The sequence below is a fragment of the Alosa sapidissima genome, chromosome 12, assembly GCF_018492685.1.
Source record: "Alosa sapidissima isolate fAloSap1 chromosome 12, fAloSap1.pri, whole genome shotgun sequence".
In the NCBI taxonomy this organism is placed as follows: Eukaryota; Metazoa; Chordata; class Actinopteri; order Clupeiformes; family Clupeidae; genus Alosa; species Alosa sapidissima.
The window spans coordinates 32,087,947-32,105,446 of NC_055968.1; the positions used below are offsets into that span (position 1 = coordinate 32,087,947).

Sequence of the window (17,500 nt, forward strand, 5' to 3'; positions counted from 1 at the left end):
GAGGGGGATTAGTTAACAAGCAAGTAAACTATACTTGAATTGCTGAAATTTGTGCTACACTGCAAGTAAACTCAACAAAAGACAAACACTGAATTCTACATTCTAGAAAGTACGGAAAGCTATTATGTTTTACCTTTGTACTAAGTTGAGCTAAAAATAACTGTGCAGAGTGTGTAGCTCTGTGGTCTAAGGAGTTAGCAGCTCACGTGCCTGAAACAAGGCCACTGAACTGAACTGTGAATACACAAAAAACATAAAGCACAAAAAACACAAAACAAAAAGCACAAAAAACACAAAAAACATAAACCAAGGGAGAAAGGCAAGTGATGAGTAATAAGTTGATCCGAACGTCAGAGTGCAAATAAACTCACAACCTTTACACCTTTACACCTTTACACCTTTACTGCCTTTACACCTTTACACCTTTACTCCTTTACTCCTTTACACCTTTACACCTTTACACCTTTACTCCTTTACACCTTTACAGCCTTTACTCCTTTACACCTTTACTCCTTTACACCTTTACTCCTTTACACCTTTACACCTTTACAGCCTTTACAGCCTTTACAGCCTTTACACCTTTACACCTTTACTCCTTTACTCCTTTACACCTTTACAGCCTTTACAGCCTTTACACCTTTACACCTTTACACCTTTACTCCTTTACACCTTTACAGCCTTTACTCCTTTACACCTTTACAGCCTTTACTCCTTTACACCTTTACAGCCTTTACAGCCTTTACACCTTTACTCCTTTACACCTTTACACCTTTACACCTTTACAGCCTTTACACCTTTACACCTTTACTCCTTTACACCTTTACTCCTTTACACCTTTACACCTTTACAGCCTTTACACCTTTACACCTTTACAGCCTTTACAGCCTTTACACCTTTACACCTTTACACCTTTACTCCTTTACACCTTTACACCTTTACAGCCTTTACAGCCTTTACAGCCTTTACACCTTTACACCTTTACTCCTTTACACCTTTACAGCCTTTACAGCCTTTACAGCCTTTACACCTTTACACCTTTACAGCCTTTACAGCCTTTACAGCCTTTACACCTTTACACCTTTACAGCCTTTACACCTTTACACCTTTACAGCCTTTACAGCCTTTACAGCCTTTACACCTTTACTCCTTTACTCCTTTACACCTTTACACCTTTACAGCCTTTACACCTTTACACCTTTACACCTTTACTCCTTTACACCTTTACTCCTTTACACCTTTACTCCTTTACACCTTTACTCCTTTACTCCTTTACTCCTTTACTCCTTTACACCTTTACAGCCTTTACACCTTTACACCTTTACTCCTTTACAGCTTTACAGCCTTTACAGCCTTTACACCTTTACACCTTTACAGCCTTTACACCTTTACACCTTTACTCCTTTACAGCTTTACAGCCTTTACAGCCTTTACACCTTTACTCCTTTACTCCTTTACTCCTTTACACCTTTACTCCTTTACACCTTTACACCTTTACACCTTTACACCTTTACTCCTTTACAGCCTTTACTCCTTTACACCTTTACACCTTTACTCCTTTACACCTTTACAGCCTTTACACCTTTACACCTTTACACCTTTACAGCCTTTACTCCTTTACACCTTTACACCTTTACTCCTTTACACCTTTACACCTTTACACCTTTACACCTTTACTCCTTTACTCCTTTACACCTTTACTCCTTTACTCCTTTACACCTTTACACCTTTACACCTTTACACCTTTACACCTTTACTCCTTTACACCTTTACACCTTTACACCTTTACACCTTTACAGCCTTTACACCTTTACAGCCTTTACACCTTTACACCTTTACTCCTTTACACCTTTACACCTTTACACCTTTACTCCTTTACAGCCTTTACTCCTTTACACCTTTACAGCCTTTACAGCCTTTACACCTTTACACCTTTACAGCCTTTACACCTTTACACCTTTACACTTTTACACCTTTACACCTTTACTCCTTTACACCTTTACAGCCTTTACAGCCTTTACACCTTTACACCTTTACAGCCTTTACACCTTTACACCTTTACACCTTTACACTTTTACACCTTTACTCCTTTACACCTTTACACCTTTACAGCCTTTACACCTTTACACCTTTACACCTTTACACCTTTACTCCTTTACTCCTTTACTCCTTTACACCTTTACACCTTTACACCTTTACTCCTTTACACCTTTACTCCTTTACTCCTTTACACCTTTACACCTTTACACCTTTACACCTTTACAGCCTTTACACCTTTACACCTTTACACCTTTACACCTTTACACTTTTACACCTTTACTCCTTTACACCTTTACACCTTTACAGCCTTTACACCTTTACACCTTTACACCTTTACACCTTTACTCCTTTACTCCTTTACACCTTTACACCTTTACACCTTTACACCTTTACACCTTTACTCCTTTACTCCTTTACACCTTTACACCTTTACACCTTTACTCCTTTACACCTTTACTCCTTTACTCCTTTACTCCTTTACTCCTTTACACCTTTACACCTTTACTCCTTTACTCCTTTACTCCTTGGTGCAAAACATTAAAGGGAAAAGTCTTAATGTGTATGCTTACTGTGAATGAGATAAATTAATGGACTCATGGTCAAGGTAATAAAAAATAACAGTTTCAAAGGGTAAGTACAATTATAAGACAGTAAATCAACTCTAGGGAGGAGAGTGACCTTGAAGGCCCCCACCTTTGCAGTGGAGCTAAAAATACATCCAGACTGTCAAATTGGGAACACATTCACAGCTGAAACAGAGACATGAGCAATCTCCAACATACTGCAAGTATTCCTGTATGGGTACGGAGATCTATACAATTTTTTGTCACCTGATTAAATGAGTCAGATTAATTATAAGTCGCACCAGTCAAAAAATGTTTCATGAAGAGGAAAAAAACATATATATAAATATATATATATGTTGCACCTGAGTCGCAGGACCGGCCAAACTATGAAAAAAAGTGTGACTTATAGTCCGGAAAATACGGTATGTGATATGTATTTGCCTATGCTTCTGCAGGGACATAATTCAATGTCCCCAATAGCAGGAAAGACTGGGGGATGCATATGGGGTATTGTCCTTAATCTTTGAGTTGTCTATTGTTTTTTGCCGAAACTACAGCATGATGGTCATGGTGTTTTATCCATGAAGTGTCAGGTTATTGCCATATGCCATATGTGTATGTGATGGTTATGTCTAGAAACAATGAAGAACAACGAAGAACTGATGTGTGTGTGTGTGTGTGTGTGTGTACTTCACCTTTATTTTCTGCATGCACTGGTCCACAGAGTCTCCAAAGACGCACTGGAGTTTGGGTGTGAGGCTTGCGGAGTTGAAGGCCTCGGCCATGGCTACACACTTTCTCTGCTCCTCACTGGACAACACACACCAGCGCAGGAACTCTGGGATGTCTGCATCAAGCACACACACACACACACACACACACACACACACACACACACACACACACACACACACACACACACAGAAAGAGAAGATAAGATAAGATAATCCTTTAATGGAGAAATTTGCATTGTTACCACGCGACCGCTTATTCACTCTGGATATCCACCACCCCGACAGATCCACGCGACCGCTTATTCACTCTGGATATCCACCACCCCAACAACTTCTTGGCCTTTTCTGTATATATATTTAATTTATAACTTCCTGGCATAGCACACAGCACAGATGATAAGGAAGAATTCAATTGTGTAGAGAAACTGTTTTATTTTATTTAATTGTATCTCTTTTTTTACCTGTCTGCATTGTGTCCTTAAAGGAAAATTCCGGTATTTAGCACTTTGAGTCCCTTTTCTGGTTTGTTTTGGATGAACTAGAGTGGTGGACACCGAAATTTTGATAATTGGTCCCGTCTCGACTTTTCTGACTCGTTTTGAATCCCCTTTGACCACTCAGAGTGGCTGCCAACAGGCATACTGTAGGCTACTCAAACATGTCCTAAAACAACCCTTAACGTTAGTTTTCAAAACTGTGCAACTCACTGAGTGGTTAGTGGTTTTCATTGATGTTCCAAAACAAGTACCGAAGCGAAATACAGTTTCTGTCGTGTTTTATTTGGCATTCTGTAAAACCCCATTGATTTCTGTTGGAAGACTCATTGCACATTGATATTACTGCGCCACCATCTATGCTTCAGGTTCAAATATTGAGCGGTTGTGAGGTGTCTGAATAAACAGTTCCATAATAGCAAATAAGACGGCTGGAAATCATACATTGCGCTGATATATTTGCTTTTAATAATCAACGAACACCACTAACCACTCGGTGAGTTGCACAGTTTTCAAAACGAACGTTAAGGGTTGTTTTTGGACATGTTTGAGTAGCCTACAGTATGCCTGCAGGCAGCCACTCTGAGTGGTCAAAGGGGATTCAAAACGAGTCAGAAAAGTCGAGACGGGACCAATCAAGTCAAAATTTCGGTGTCCACCACTCTAGTTCATCCAAAACAAACCAGAAAAGGGACTCAAAGTGCTAAATACCAGAATTTTCCTTTAAGATTTTTATGATTTGTTTATGATCTTTTTGATTCTATTTTACTATTTTACTGTATTTTACCTATTTTATTCTATTCCACTTTTCATTCATCTTTGTTTGACTGTACTTTTTTATGTGTCCTCTGTAAAGCACATTGAATTGCCTGAAGTTGCACACAATTCGCGCCAAAAAAATAAACTTGCATTCTAACTGTGCATATGACAATAAATGCTTCGACTTCGAATCGAGTGCCACCTGCACTGGATAATTTTTCTGACTTTCACTTTAATTTTCATGTGTCACCTGCACTGGAGCAGTCCATGGCTGCGAGTGCCTGGTAGTATCTTTGGCCCATCCAGTCGATGTGCTGATCGTTGGCCTTGATGAAGGTTGCGGAGCTGTCGCTGAAGAGCAGATCAGTACCACCGAAACTGCTCGACTGGAACATCCCAAAGCCAGATTTCCTCTACAGGACACATAGACAGAGAGAGAGGGAGAGAGAGAGAGAGGGAGAGAGAGAGAGAGAGAGATGAATTGATTAAGATTCAAAAGAGATCACTAAGATTCTAGATTAATCTAAAATGAAGCCCTCAGAATTCGCTACACTTTAAACCATTCAAATCCCAAAAACTCAGCCTTAAGTCCAAGACAGTTGGTGTTGAAACTATCTAATCCAATAACTCCTAACACAGATTAAATGTTCAGGCCAGCACTACTTCCCAACCAATCAATAAACAATTATTGGTACCCAAAGAGCAACATGTGTGTGGTCACTGTATGACAGGGGAGGTATAGTCAGAGCTGCCCCTCCTTCCATACTGCAATAAGTATCTGCCCCAAAGAGACCAATACTCTCTCCACACTGTGAGGGAAAGAACTTTGTAAGTGCAAACCCCCAGTTACCCTCAACCAACAACACAACCCTGCCCCAACTACCCCCACCCAAACACAACACTGCCCCCAACTACCCCACCCAACACCACAATACTGCCCCCAACTACCCCCACCCAACACCACAACACTGCCCCCAACTACCCCCACCCAAACACAACACTGCCCCCAACTACCCCACCCAACACCGCAATACTGCCCCCAACTACCCCCACCCAACAACACAATACTGCCCCCAACTACCCCCACCCAAACACAACACTTCCCCCAACTACCCCACCCAACACCACAATACTGCCCCCAACTACCCCACCCAAACACAACACTGCCCTCTACTGCCCGCACCCAACATCACCACACTACCCTCACCCAACAACATGTTATATTTATATAGTGCTTTTCTCTCTCAAAGTGCTTGACCGTTAAGGGAGAACCTCACTAACCACCATCAATGTGTAGCCCCCACCTGGGTGATGAGAACATCACTAGCCACCACCAATTACTACCCCACCCAACACCACAATACTGCCCCCAACTACCCCACCCAAACACAACACTGCCCTCTACTGCCCGCACCCAACATCACCACACTACCCTCACCCAACAACATGTTATATTTATATAGTGCTTTTCTCTCTCAAAGTGCTTGACCATTAAGGGAGAACCTCACTAACCACCATCAATGTGTAGCCCCCACCTGAGTGATGCACGGCAGCCATTGTGCACCAGAACGCTCACCACATACCAGCTTCAGGTGGAGATTGAGGGAGTGAATGAGCCAATTACACTGGGGGATGATTAGGGGGCCAGATTGAGTAAGCCAGGTCGGGAATTTAGCCAGGACACCGGGGAACCCCATACTCTTTGCGATAAGTGGCATGGGATCTTTAATGACCACAGTGAGTCAGGACCTCGGTTTAACGTCTCATCATCTCCTACAGTACAGTGTCCCTGTCATTGCACTGGGGCATTGGGATCGATTTTTTTGGGCTTTTTGCCTTTATTTGGATAGGACAGTAAGGAAGTGAATGGGAGAGAGAGAGAGAGAGATGGGGTGGGATCAGGATATGACCCCCCCCCCCCCCCCCCCCCACACACACACACACACACACAGAGGCTGCAATAAGACATACCAGACCATCCATCAGCATGTTATACACCTGGGTGGGGTCGACGTGGTTGCCCACGACGATGCCCCGTGAGGGCACCCGTTCCAGATGGCACCGGCGAAAGTCCTTCACACTGGCACGTGTCCCATCACGACACAGCAGCTCGTAATCTTCAGACCGCAGGCCGTTCGCCCACGCATCCCCCTGACCTGACACGTACACACACACATACACACACAAACACACACACACACACACACAAACAGACACACACACACACACAAACACACACACACACACACACACACACACACACACACACACACACACACACACACACACACACGTGAGGATGTCGACACACACATACACACACACACACACACACACACACAGACAAACACACACACACAAACAAGGATTAGCCTGTGTACATAGTGAGTATTCACATCTAAGTGTGTGTGTGAGTGTGCTTACATATCTAAGTGTGTGTGTGTGTGTGTGTGTGTGTGTTCTGGTGGCTTTTTGAGTCCCCCTAGTGGTTTGCACACTCATTACATGACTTTACATTACATTACATTATATTACATTACATTACATTTGGCTGATGCTTTTTAGCCAAAGCAACTTACAACATGGTAAACAGTTTAAAGCTTTTTTTTTAAAATTCTCCCATCAATTCTAGAGCAATTTAAAACAATTGAGTACAATAAGAAAAGTGCACCAGTGAGTGCTCTTCACTCAGATGAGTTTGTGTGTCCAACAGAGTGTGTGTGTGACAGAGAGGGAGAGGGTGAGAAAGAGAGAGAGAGAGTGTGTGTGTGTGTGTGTGGTGTGTTTGTGTGTGTGTGTCTGAGAGAGTGGATGACCGTGCAGTGTTGCTCACCGTCTGTGTTCTCCTGCACTGTGGTGTGCTTGATGAAGGCCACTTCCCCTGCATTCTCTACTAGACATCTACACAGCCATGGGGGAACATGAGAACATGGGGAACATGAGAACATGAGAACATGCAAACATGGGGGAACATGAGAATAGATAGATAGATAGATAGATAGATAGATAGATAGATAGATAGATAGATAGATATACTTTATTGATCCCTAGGGGAAATTCAAGAAAATTTACTACGCTTATATTCAAGAATATAAGAACATGAGGTAACATGAGAACATGGGGAGACATGAGAACATGGGGGGAACATGAGAACATGAGGTAACATGAGAACATGGGAGAACATAGGGGGACATGGGGGAACATGAGAACATGGGGGAGACATGAGAACATGAGGTAACATGAGAACATGGGAGAACATAGGGGGACATGGGGGAACATGAGAACATGGGGAGACATGAGGAAACATGAGAACATGGGGGAACATGAGAACATGGGGGGGACATAAGGTAACATGAGAATATGGGGGAACATGGGGGGACATGAGAACATGAGGAAACATGAGAACATGGGGGAACATGAGAACATGGGGGGACATGAGAACATGGGGGAACATGAGAACATGGGGGAATATGGGGGAATATGGGGGAACATGAGAACATGGGGGAATATGGGGGAATATGAGAACATGGGGGAACATGAGAACATGGGGGAACATGGGGGAATATGGGGGGACATGGGGGAACATGAGAACATGGGGGAACATGAGAACATGGGGGAACATGGGGGAATATGGGGGGACATGGGGGAATAGCGAGGGCAGCTCCCTACAGACCTGAAGGCTCCTTTGTAGGCGTAGTATTTCTCCTTGTCGCTGCTTTCACAGCGGTGATTCCCCGTTCCGTCTCCCACACACAGAGAACACAGAGACGCCGGATCCCCCGGCCCATTCGCCCCAGGAACACAGCTAGCATTAAAGAACTCAGACAGGCCTAACAACACACACACACACACAAAACACACACACACACAAAACACACACACACACACACATATCAGAGGAAGAATGTTGGGCATAACCGAGTGTGTGTGTGTATTACTGCAGTGTATGTGTATGTGTATGTGTATGTGTATGTGTGAATGGTTTGTTTCTTTATGTAAGCATGTTTGGTGTGTGTGTGGTATGTTTGTGTTTGTGTTTGTGTGTGTGTGTGTGTGTGTGTGTGTGTGTGTGTGTATGCAGGTAGGGGGAATATATGGTATGTTTGTGTTTGTATGTGTGTGTGTCTATGTTTGTTTATTGTGTGCATTTGTGTATGATGCGTGGTGTACTGTGTGTGTGTTCATGTGTGTGGTGGGGTGTGCGTTTACCTTTGGACACGTCACACCCCATGACGGACATCGCGCCGCTGTCAATCAGGTACCCGAGTGGCATGTTCCAGCCGGCAGTGCGACCTTTCCCCGTGTGGCACGACCTCCTGCCCTTCAGACTATTCACCGTCACCGTGGAGGTCTTCTTCACCACGGCAACGGCATAGTAGCTAACCCCCTCACCTGTGTGACAGTCACCATGACAACCTTGAGCTGAACTCAAAAGTGTACCCCAACCCTTGACCACATGAAGAGTTGGCAGCTCTGCTGAGTGATGCATTGTGGGTGCAGTGACACAATATTGTAAAACACCTGAGCTAATCAAGTCCACAGTTTTAGTCTACCTGATAAACTCTTATGTATCTGTTAATTAGGACAGCCTCACTCAGCTCTAGTGCCGTGAAACAAGATGTCTGTCTCACTCTCTCTCTCAAACTGTTGTATTTGGGTTCAGAGGGCAACACTTGCAAATAAGCAGGTTGCAGTAGATAAAAGATAAGGTCGTGTACCTTCACGGTCAGACTCTCCTGCAGCAATCCTAAGGGTATCCAGTTTGCCCAGATCATAAATGTCTGTGGGTCTGGCTGAAAAGGCATCCGCTTCCTTATTCTGGGAAAGAGCAGGAACATGAACATTTATTCTCTAGATAACACCTCCAGCAAACATTCACAGCAATTCATGACTGTTCTAAAAAATCAGTGTTGAACTGGACTTTGACACCTCATAAAATACATGATCATTTGCTGATATTATTGAAATAATGCATAGAGACAATAAAAGTTCGAATCACATTCTGAGGACAGTCAGACATTACAGGGAGGCTACACCAGGCGCGTAACTGAAGCGCTCTGTTCGCGACGCGCAAAAGCGCCGCTATCACATCTGGTGTAGCCAACTCCACTGATCACAGTGGAAGTTAATAGTTGCAGCAGATTCAACGCGAACGGGACACTTCAGTAGCTTACGTGCCGGATGTAACCTCCCTAGCAGGGCTCGAAATTAACGATGTCCCGACGTCCCGGGGACCATAAAAAATGCTTCCGGGACACAATAGAATGATGTCTGGGACAACTCTGGGACAGTAGAAAAAATGGCAAAGCAAATTTCAAAATAGGTACTTTTTTCCTAAACTGTTCACATGGGAATCTAAACGTATCTTTCTCGTCTGGATAAAATTATACAACATTTGACCTGGCGTAATGGACAGCTGGCAAAAGCAGCGTCAGCCAGCTGATCTGTAAATAAGTGGTTTTGTAGCCTACACGCAGCCTTACAACACTGTTTAGGCTACTGCTCTTCAAATCATGGTAGGCTACAATGTTATTTTTGGTACAAATATAGTAAGATACCCAAATGGGCTGGGTGCTTGCGTTTCCTTAGGAATCCGCCATTTAATTGGTTAAATGAATATTAAGTGACGGCGGTAGGCCTAATGGGTCACTTTCCGATATAGAGGTTAACTTACCTAACTAGCAGGCAGGTAAATGGCATTTGTTTTCATGACAGACGAGATGACAGTCCTCTCTGACTAAAACGCTGCGTGTTTTCTGTCAGTGACAAACGTCACCAATATCATGCTGAGCTAAATAGCCTACTGCAACTGCGATTTGACAAAACGATAGTGTTGCAAGGTAGCCTATAACAATGATAACAGTTATTTAAGTTAGCATTTGACATTTCGCTGTGGCAGTTCTAAGGCTAGGGGTGTCCAAACTGCGGCCCGCCACGCACTTTAATCCGGCCCGCCGAGCATTTATTAGTTTATCATAGATCCGGCCCGCCACGCACTTTAATCTGGCCTGCCGAGCATTTAGGTTATCATAGACCGCTCGCTATGTTTTCCATCAATAGACGACGTTGTGGCTACTGCAAACTGCTTTACACTCTTCTTAGAGAACGTTTACAATGTCAAAACAGCTTGTTACATCGGGATAGTTGCAGCAGATCTAACTCCGCTTTGCTACTTTATTTAATTGGGAACGCATTTGAGTGTGCACAAGAGGGTGAGAGCACGGCAGGAGAGTAGCCTATCTGACAGCTTCGTGGTAATTTCCCACGCTAATTGTTTTCACTGAGATCTGTGGCCATGACATCACACCAAACTGACATTGAAATTAAAGACACGTGAAAATAGATTATTGACGTAATGTTTTACAACCCTGTCAGTCAAAACGATGGACAATGAGAACGTCTAGTGCAACCTCAAAAAAGAGCCAAAAGCGCAATCTCTGAAAATGAGTGTTGTGTGAAACAGCAGATGATTAATGTTAATAAAATGGTGTTTAATAAATTGTTCAGATCTGACATGGTGGACCAGAACGAGTTAATTAAGTGATGCAAGTTACTGATTATTATGCTGTTTATTATGTAGAATGGGAAAAAAACTTCAATTTGGGACACTGGTGGTTAAGTCCGGGACAGTGCCAAGTAGAATTCGGGACAGCTTCGGGACACTGAGAAAAAAAGTTAATTTCGAGCCCTGCTCCCTAGTCTCATGGTCGTGTCCTTACCTTGAGGAGGCTGGCACAACCGACCACTGACGTCTCCGCCACGCAGCTAAGAAGAGGGCGGATGGCTGCTGCGTTGAATGCCACCGACATGGCCTTGCACTTCTCCATTTCCTTCGTAGACACCGTGCACCAGCGAATGTTCTGACCGCACACTGCAACGCAACAGTCAATACTTTCAGTGAGGACTGGTTACTTATACTTCTACACTTACAACATCCAAACGTAGTCTACCTGGCTTGACACGTTTTACAGGGGGAATTTTAAACGTTTAAAATTTTCTAAAGTTTAAAAGTTGTACGAAAGTCTGATTTGCAAATCGTTGATTTGCGAGCCTACTGTATTATATTAGCGTTATAAATCCTAACTTAAACGATATGTAGCATACAGAAATTGCAGTCTTGATTTTATATGTACTTGCGAGGCGCCAGAATGCGTGGGCTACTACTCACCCATCTGTACGGCAAGGAGGGATACTCCGAGAAAGACAACCAAGACAGCCATGGTGCCGGTAGGGCGCAAGATGCGTGCTGTTTCTCCAGTGGGTTTATATGCGCTAGAAACGGGTTCAAAGGTCCACAACAGCTGGTTGATTAGCAGTCTCACACTCTTTCAGACAGGCCAAATACTGACCTACTGCACAGACGGTGTGTACTGTCCGCTGAGGCCACACCTGAAGTGACACGTCTATGTGGCACGAGGCCAGCGGGGGCACAGAGGGTCTTTCAACACGAGCTCCACCTCACCGACCGCGCGACTGTCTGGAAAACTATGGGCACACACCTACTTTCCCCCCCTGACCGGACATGAGATTTTTAAGAAAGGTAAACAAAATCGCCACCCCGGTAGATCTGCCTATGTGTCCCTAATGCAACCCCTCTGGCTGCAGCTGATGAATCATTCTCAGCCATACTGAGTGTAACACATAACTCCAGAGGCTCGTTATCTTCCATGTCTTATCACAGACTTGTGCTTTCAGTGTAAGATTCCTGGAATTGCGATGATTTCTTACTCTGGCCACAAAGTATGATTTTCACTCCTATGAGGCAGGCGACTGTGTGAATGTCAGTGGCGGTTCTAACTTGTATGGCGCCCTGGGAGAACCCCCATTCAGTGCCCTTTATTGAGCACAGGACTTCACACGTGTGTTAGGAGGAAATTGCTATGTTACATTCTGGCCTGCATTATTAGGGTCAAATTAGATCACCCCAAGCCACCCCAAGATCTAATGTTTTCAGAAAGATTTTTTCAGATTAGATCTAATTTTTAAGAAAGGTAAACAAAATCGCCACCCCGTAGATCTGCCCCTGTCCCTAATTCAACTCTCTGTCTGCAGCTGCCTGTAGACTGGCAGAGTGTGGAGATGAATCATTCTCAGCCATCCTGAATGTAACACATTCTTCCAGAGGCTCGTTATCTTCCATGTCTTGTCATGGACTTCTGCTTTAAGTGAAAGATTCCTGGAATTGAGATGATTTCTTACTCTGGCCACAATTGGGGCAGCCGTGGCCTACTGGTTAGCGCTTCGGACTTGTAACCGGAGGTTTGCCGGTTCGAACCCCGACCAGCAGTGCCCTTGAGCAAGGCACCTAACCCTTCACTGCTCCCCGAGCGCCGCTGTTGTTGCAGGGATCTCACTGCGCCGGGATTAGTGCTTCACCTCACTGTTTGTTCACTGTGTGCTGAGTGTGTTTCAGTAATTCACAGATTGGGATAAATGCAGAGACCAAATTTTCCTCACGGGATTAAAAGAGTATATATACTTATACTTATAAGTACTTATACAAAGTATGATTTCACTCCTATGAGACAGTCAAATGAAGCCTCTTTATTTATATAGCACATGTAAAACAATAACAGTTGACCCAAAGTGCTGTGAAGCACAGATAAGTTAACAAGCAAATAAAATAAAAATAAAAAAGGGGGGTAGAGAGTAAAGGGGGTTAAGATGACGATATGACACAAGCAGGGATGGATTACTACACGGACCTACCAGGCCCAGGGGCCCAAGGAGTCAGGGGGCCCTGAAGCCCAAGCCATTGCATGGAATCATTGCCTCAATATCAACACATCAGGATGTAGGCTATGAATCTGATTGAATTTAGTATTTGCCATCCCCAAAATGCACCAGAATACAGGAAATCACATCATACAAATGAAAAATGTTCTCAAGCTGGGGCACTTGAGTGCTTGTTAGTGGTGTGCGATACTGTAAAATTTGGTTTCGATCCGATATCCATTAAATATAAGGCCAGTATTGCCGATACCGATACCAATACTGATATTTGTAACTAAAAAACGTTTATATACTTTTATGTAGGGGCCGAACAGTGTGTTATGATTTATGACGTGAATAAAACATCAATATGCTAATGATTTCCACTGTTAATAATTTACAAACATTTCAGCAACGAAACATTGCAAAGCGGGCATGCAAGATGTGAAAGGAATGGTTTGCTTGACTGTAGGCTAGCCCTTGGTGAAACAGGAACAATGCATTTTGAACAAATTTAGAGATATTGGAAGTGAACTGAAATTAAAGTATCGATCCCATCACGCTGGTATCGATCCGATACCAATACCAATGTTGGTATCGATACTATCGATATTTGGATCGATATGCCCACCCCTAGTGCTTGTGCCGCCCTGAACAGCTGACCATGACGCTCATGTCAATATCCGCCACTGGTGAACACACATGTACACACACATACACACTCTCTCACATACACACACGTGCACGCACACGCACACACACACACAGTTACATAGTCAACATACAGTTACATGTCAATGCTTACTGTGCACCTGTATTTTATTACTCCATAAGGTCAGCATTGCTGTGGGTGGCAGAGGATGAACTTGGTCGGGTCAGCAGGTTCAAGTCTATTGCCCTCCTGCTTAGGAAATGAGGGGGCAATAAAACAAATCTGATTGATACTCAGGGTGATAAAACAGGTTGTTCTATTTTCGTTGGCATCAGCACGAACTCACTCCCTACACCAGTAGGCATTCTCCAGGACCCTGGCCTGACGTCTCGCTGACTGGAGTCAGTCTTGCTGACTCTGCAACACTGATTTTCATGTTGCTGATCTCTGACAGTGGCATTAGGGTTGTCTTCACCTCACTGCAGCGTGGTTAGATTAGGTTTAGGGTCAACCAAATGTAAAGCCCTTAGAGCTGCATTCTGTGTATGAACGGTGCTATGCAAATAAAGCTCATTATTATTATTATTATTATTATTATTATTATTATTATTAACGGCTAGGACACATTGCCTCAGAATGGTTGCATTGTTTTGCTGCCGTAGCGCAGTTCTGATTTTGTGTTGACACTAGGAACATCTGAAGGGGCGCAGTTCTGATTGTGTGTTGACACTAGGAACATCTGAAGGGGCGCTGAAGCAGAGCTGCTACTATATTTGTGCAGTTTGCTTTTGATAATGGCCATAAATCCATAACGATTATTCATTTAATGATTATAAATCAACAAGCTGAATAATAGCATTATTTTTATTTCTGCTACTATTTCTGCTACTATATAATACACATGTAGCATCCACTGTCTGCTATAAATGACTATCAACCGGTCTTTTCAGTGTATTTCTGTATGTAAAAATGTAAACATATTCTCTAGCTGGGTGGCGGCTGCAGCTCTGTAAGAGTCACGCCTGAGGGATGGCTAGAATTTCTCTGTCCTACTGACAAATATTTCAATTCAATTCAATTTCAATTCAATTTCAACTAAATTTTGCTGCTCTTATTTTTTTCATTATTATATGTGCCCTCTTATTTACTTATTTACTTACTTTTTTGTTTACTTGAATGTTATGTTTGTCTGTGGACTTAAAATTGGTAAAATATGTCTTGTCTTCACCGTGGGATAGTGAGAAACGTAATTTCGATCTCTTTGTATGTCTGGAACATGTGAAGAAATTGACAATAAAGCTGACTTTGACTTTGACTTTGACTTTGAAACCACAGGACAGGTGAGGTAATAGGACGGTAGGAAAGGGTGAAGTAGAGGTCATTCATGGTCATTCATGGTCACAAGAAAAGTACAACAAGCTGTGTAAGTAAAGCGTAATTAGTGTTTTATTATAACAAAATAGGCAGTTTACTGATGGTTAAATATCTGTTCAGTTTCTTAGTGTACAATGAATCACTTCAATTTTTGCATTGGTGCTCTCTTTCCCATGAGCACAAAAACACCTGTAGCATCATTCAGTGATGTGTGTCAGATCGTAGCTAAAGCACCTTTACTTGATAACACAATCATGAATGGAAGAGTCGCTAGAGAGGAATGCAATGCAGAGCACAGAGAAACAACCCTCTGCGTGTGAGTGTGTGTGTGTGTGTGTGTGTGTGAGAGAGAGAGAGAGTGAGTATTCCATGTCCTAGTCCACATGGAAGTAAAAGATGATACAAAGAAAGAGTGTGCCATTGATACATTTCTCTTAGATAACACATCTCTGAAAAAATACATTTGAGAGAAAACCAACATAGCAATGGAGAAATGAGTCTAAACATGCTCAACGTGCAAAGTTATGCTTCAGAACTTTTTTAGTGCACCAAACTTACAAGGTATTACTTCTGTTATTTAAAAAAAGAAAAGAAAAAATCTAATAATGCCATCAGTAAACAACAGTTCCCTCCTCCCTTAAACATTAAGGAATCATACAATAACATAACAGCACACAGGGCAGCCTGGGAGAGAGAGACATGGGGAGAGAGAGAGAGAGAGAGAGAGAGAGAGAGAATAAAATATGGGAGAGAGCTAAGAGAAAGATAAGTTAGAGGAAAAGAATAAAAGATAATTGGTAGAATGAGAGCAATAATAATTGAGAAAGTTATGATACAAGGAAGGAGTAGAAAAGGAGAAAGAGAGAGGTGTAATAAAAGAGAGAGAAATAAGGGATAGAGAGAGGTGTAATAAAAGAGAGAGAAATAATGGATAGAGAGAGGTGTAATAAAATAGAGAGAAATAATGGATAGAGAGAGGTGTAATAAAAGGAAGCAATAGAGAACGATATGGGGCAGTTGTGAGTTAGACCAACTCAGTAAAACAGAAATGAAGGCGTGTAGTCTGACACATAGTATTTAACATGTGGGCTGACATGTAGTATGTGACACATAGTATGTGACATGTAGCATGTTATGTGTACTTTCTGGTGTAGTATGTGATTTGTGATATGTGACCTGTAGTATGTGTGTTCTGTAGTATGTGACCTGTGATATGTGACCTTCGTATGTGACATGTAGTATGTGATCTCAGAATGTGATATGTAGTATGTCCTGCGATATGTAGTATGTGATGGGTAGTGTGTGACCTTAGTATGTGATATGTAGTATGGGACCTTTAGAATGTGATATGCAGTATGTGACCTATAGTATGTGACCTGTAGTATGTGACTTGTAGCATGTAATATATAGTATAGTGTGTGGGACTGTAGTATGGGATATGTAGTATGTGAAATGCAGTATGGGATATGTAGTATGGGACATGTACACTGTGACCTGTTTATTTGCTGATGTGCCTGTGCCTGTGAAGTGCAGTCTGGGAGCTGTAGTCTGTGTGCTGATGTGCGGCCTGTGAAATGCAGTCTGGGACATGTAGTCTGTGTGCTGAAGTGTAGCCGGTGACATGCAGTCTGGGAGTTGTAGTCTGGGGGAGTCACAGCTTGTCCTAGGTGGGCACCCAGATGTAGTGTCCCGACTGCTCCTGGATGATCTGCTTCACGTGGCTGTACACCTCCTCTAGGGTGTCACCCTGCACCATCGCTACAAGACAGGACAACACAGTACTGTAGTCAGCAGGCCAACAGTTTGTACTAGTTGGGGATCCTTTTAATTTTAGTGATGAGGAAGGAGGTATCACCAAACAGAGTGAATATACAGTACAAGGCAGAGATTAAAAATACTCATTTTTCGGTTTGGAATGTGTGTGTGTCAGTGCTGTGCTTTAAGGCACACAATGATGAAATAGAAAACACGTCACAGACAGAGAGACAAAGATGTTCTACTGCAAAGAGACAAAGAGAAATGTGTGTGTGTGTGTGTGTGTTCTAACCTGTGAAGTGTGGAGTAAACTCCTGTTCCAGCCTCATGGCTCTCTCCAGGGTTTTACGTCCCTGATCCTCTGACTGCCGTTTATTTAGCTCCCTGCAGGAGAAAACACAGGAGTCAGCACACACG

General features: G+C 43.0%; 2 protein-coding genes across 3 annotated transcripts in view; both read right to left on the minus strand.

Moving 5' to 3' along the window:
* Positions 1-12,078, minus strand: part of meltf (melanotransferrin) — a 20,971-nt gene extending 8,893 nt beyond the window's left edge. Inside the window, exons 1-9 of the mRNA XM_042056529.1 lie at positions 11,759-12,078; positions 11,310-11,461; positions 9,309-9,408; positions 8,800-8,982; positions 8,264-8,420; positions 7,424-7,491; positions 6,562-6,746; positions 4,841-5,003; positions 3,299-3,450 (exon numbers count right to left, since the gene is read on the minus strand). Coding sequence (XP_041912463.1) covers positions 3,299-3,450; positions 4,841-5,003; positions 6,562-6,746; positions 7,424-7,491; positions 8,264-8,420; positions 8,800-8,982; positions 9,309-9,408; positions 11,310-11,461; positions 11,759-11,810 — 1,212 coding nt within the window. The 5' untranslated portion in view covers positions 11,811-12,078. The remainder of the gene's footprint in view (positions 1-3,298; positions 3,451-4,840; positions 5,004-6,561; positions 6,747-7,423; positions 7,492-8,263; positions 8,421-8,799; positions 8,983-9,308; positions 9,409-11,309; positions 11,462-11,758) is intronic.
* A 3,304-nt stretch (positions 12,079-15,382) lies between these two features.
* The window catches only part of dlg1a (discs large MAGUK scaffold protein 1a), a 52,743-nt gene continuing 50,625 nt past the window's right edge, over positions 15,383-17,500 (minus strand). For both annotated transcript variants that reach the window (XM_042056528.1, XM_042056527.1), the window contains exons 23-24: positions 17,376-17,467; positions 15,383-17,086 (exon numbers count right to left, since the gene is read on the minus strand). In XM_042056528.1, the coding sequence (XP_041912462.1) occupies positions 16,992-17,086; positions 17,376-17,467 (187 nt within the window). In that variant the 3' untranslated portion in view covers positions 15,383-16,991. The remainder of the gene's footprint in view (positions 17,087-17,375; positions 17,468-17,500) is intronic.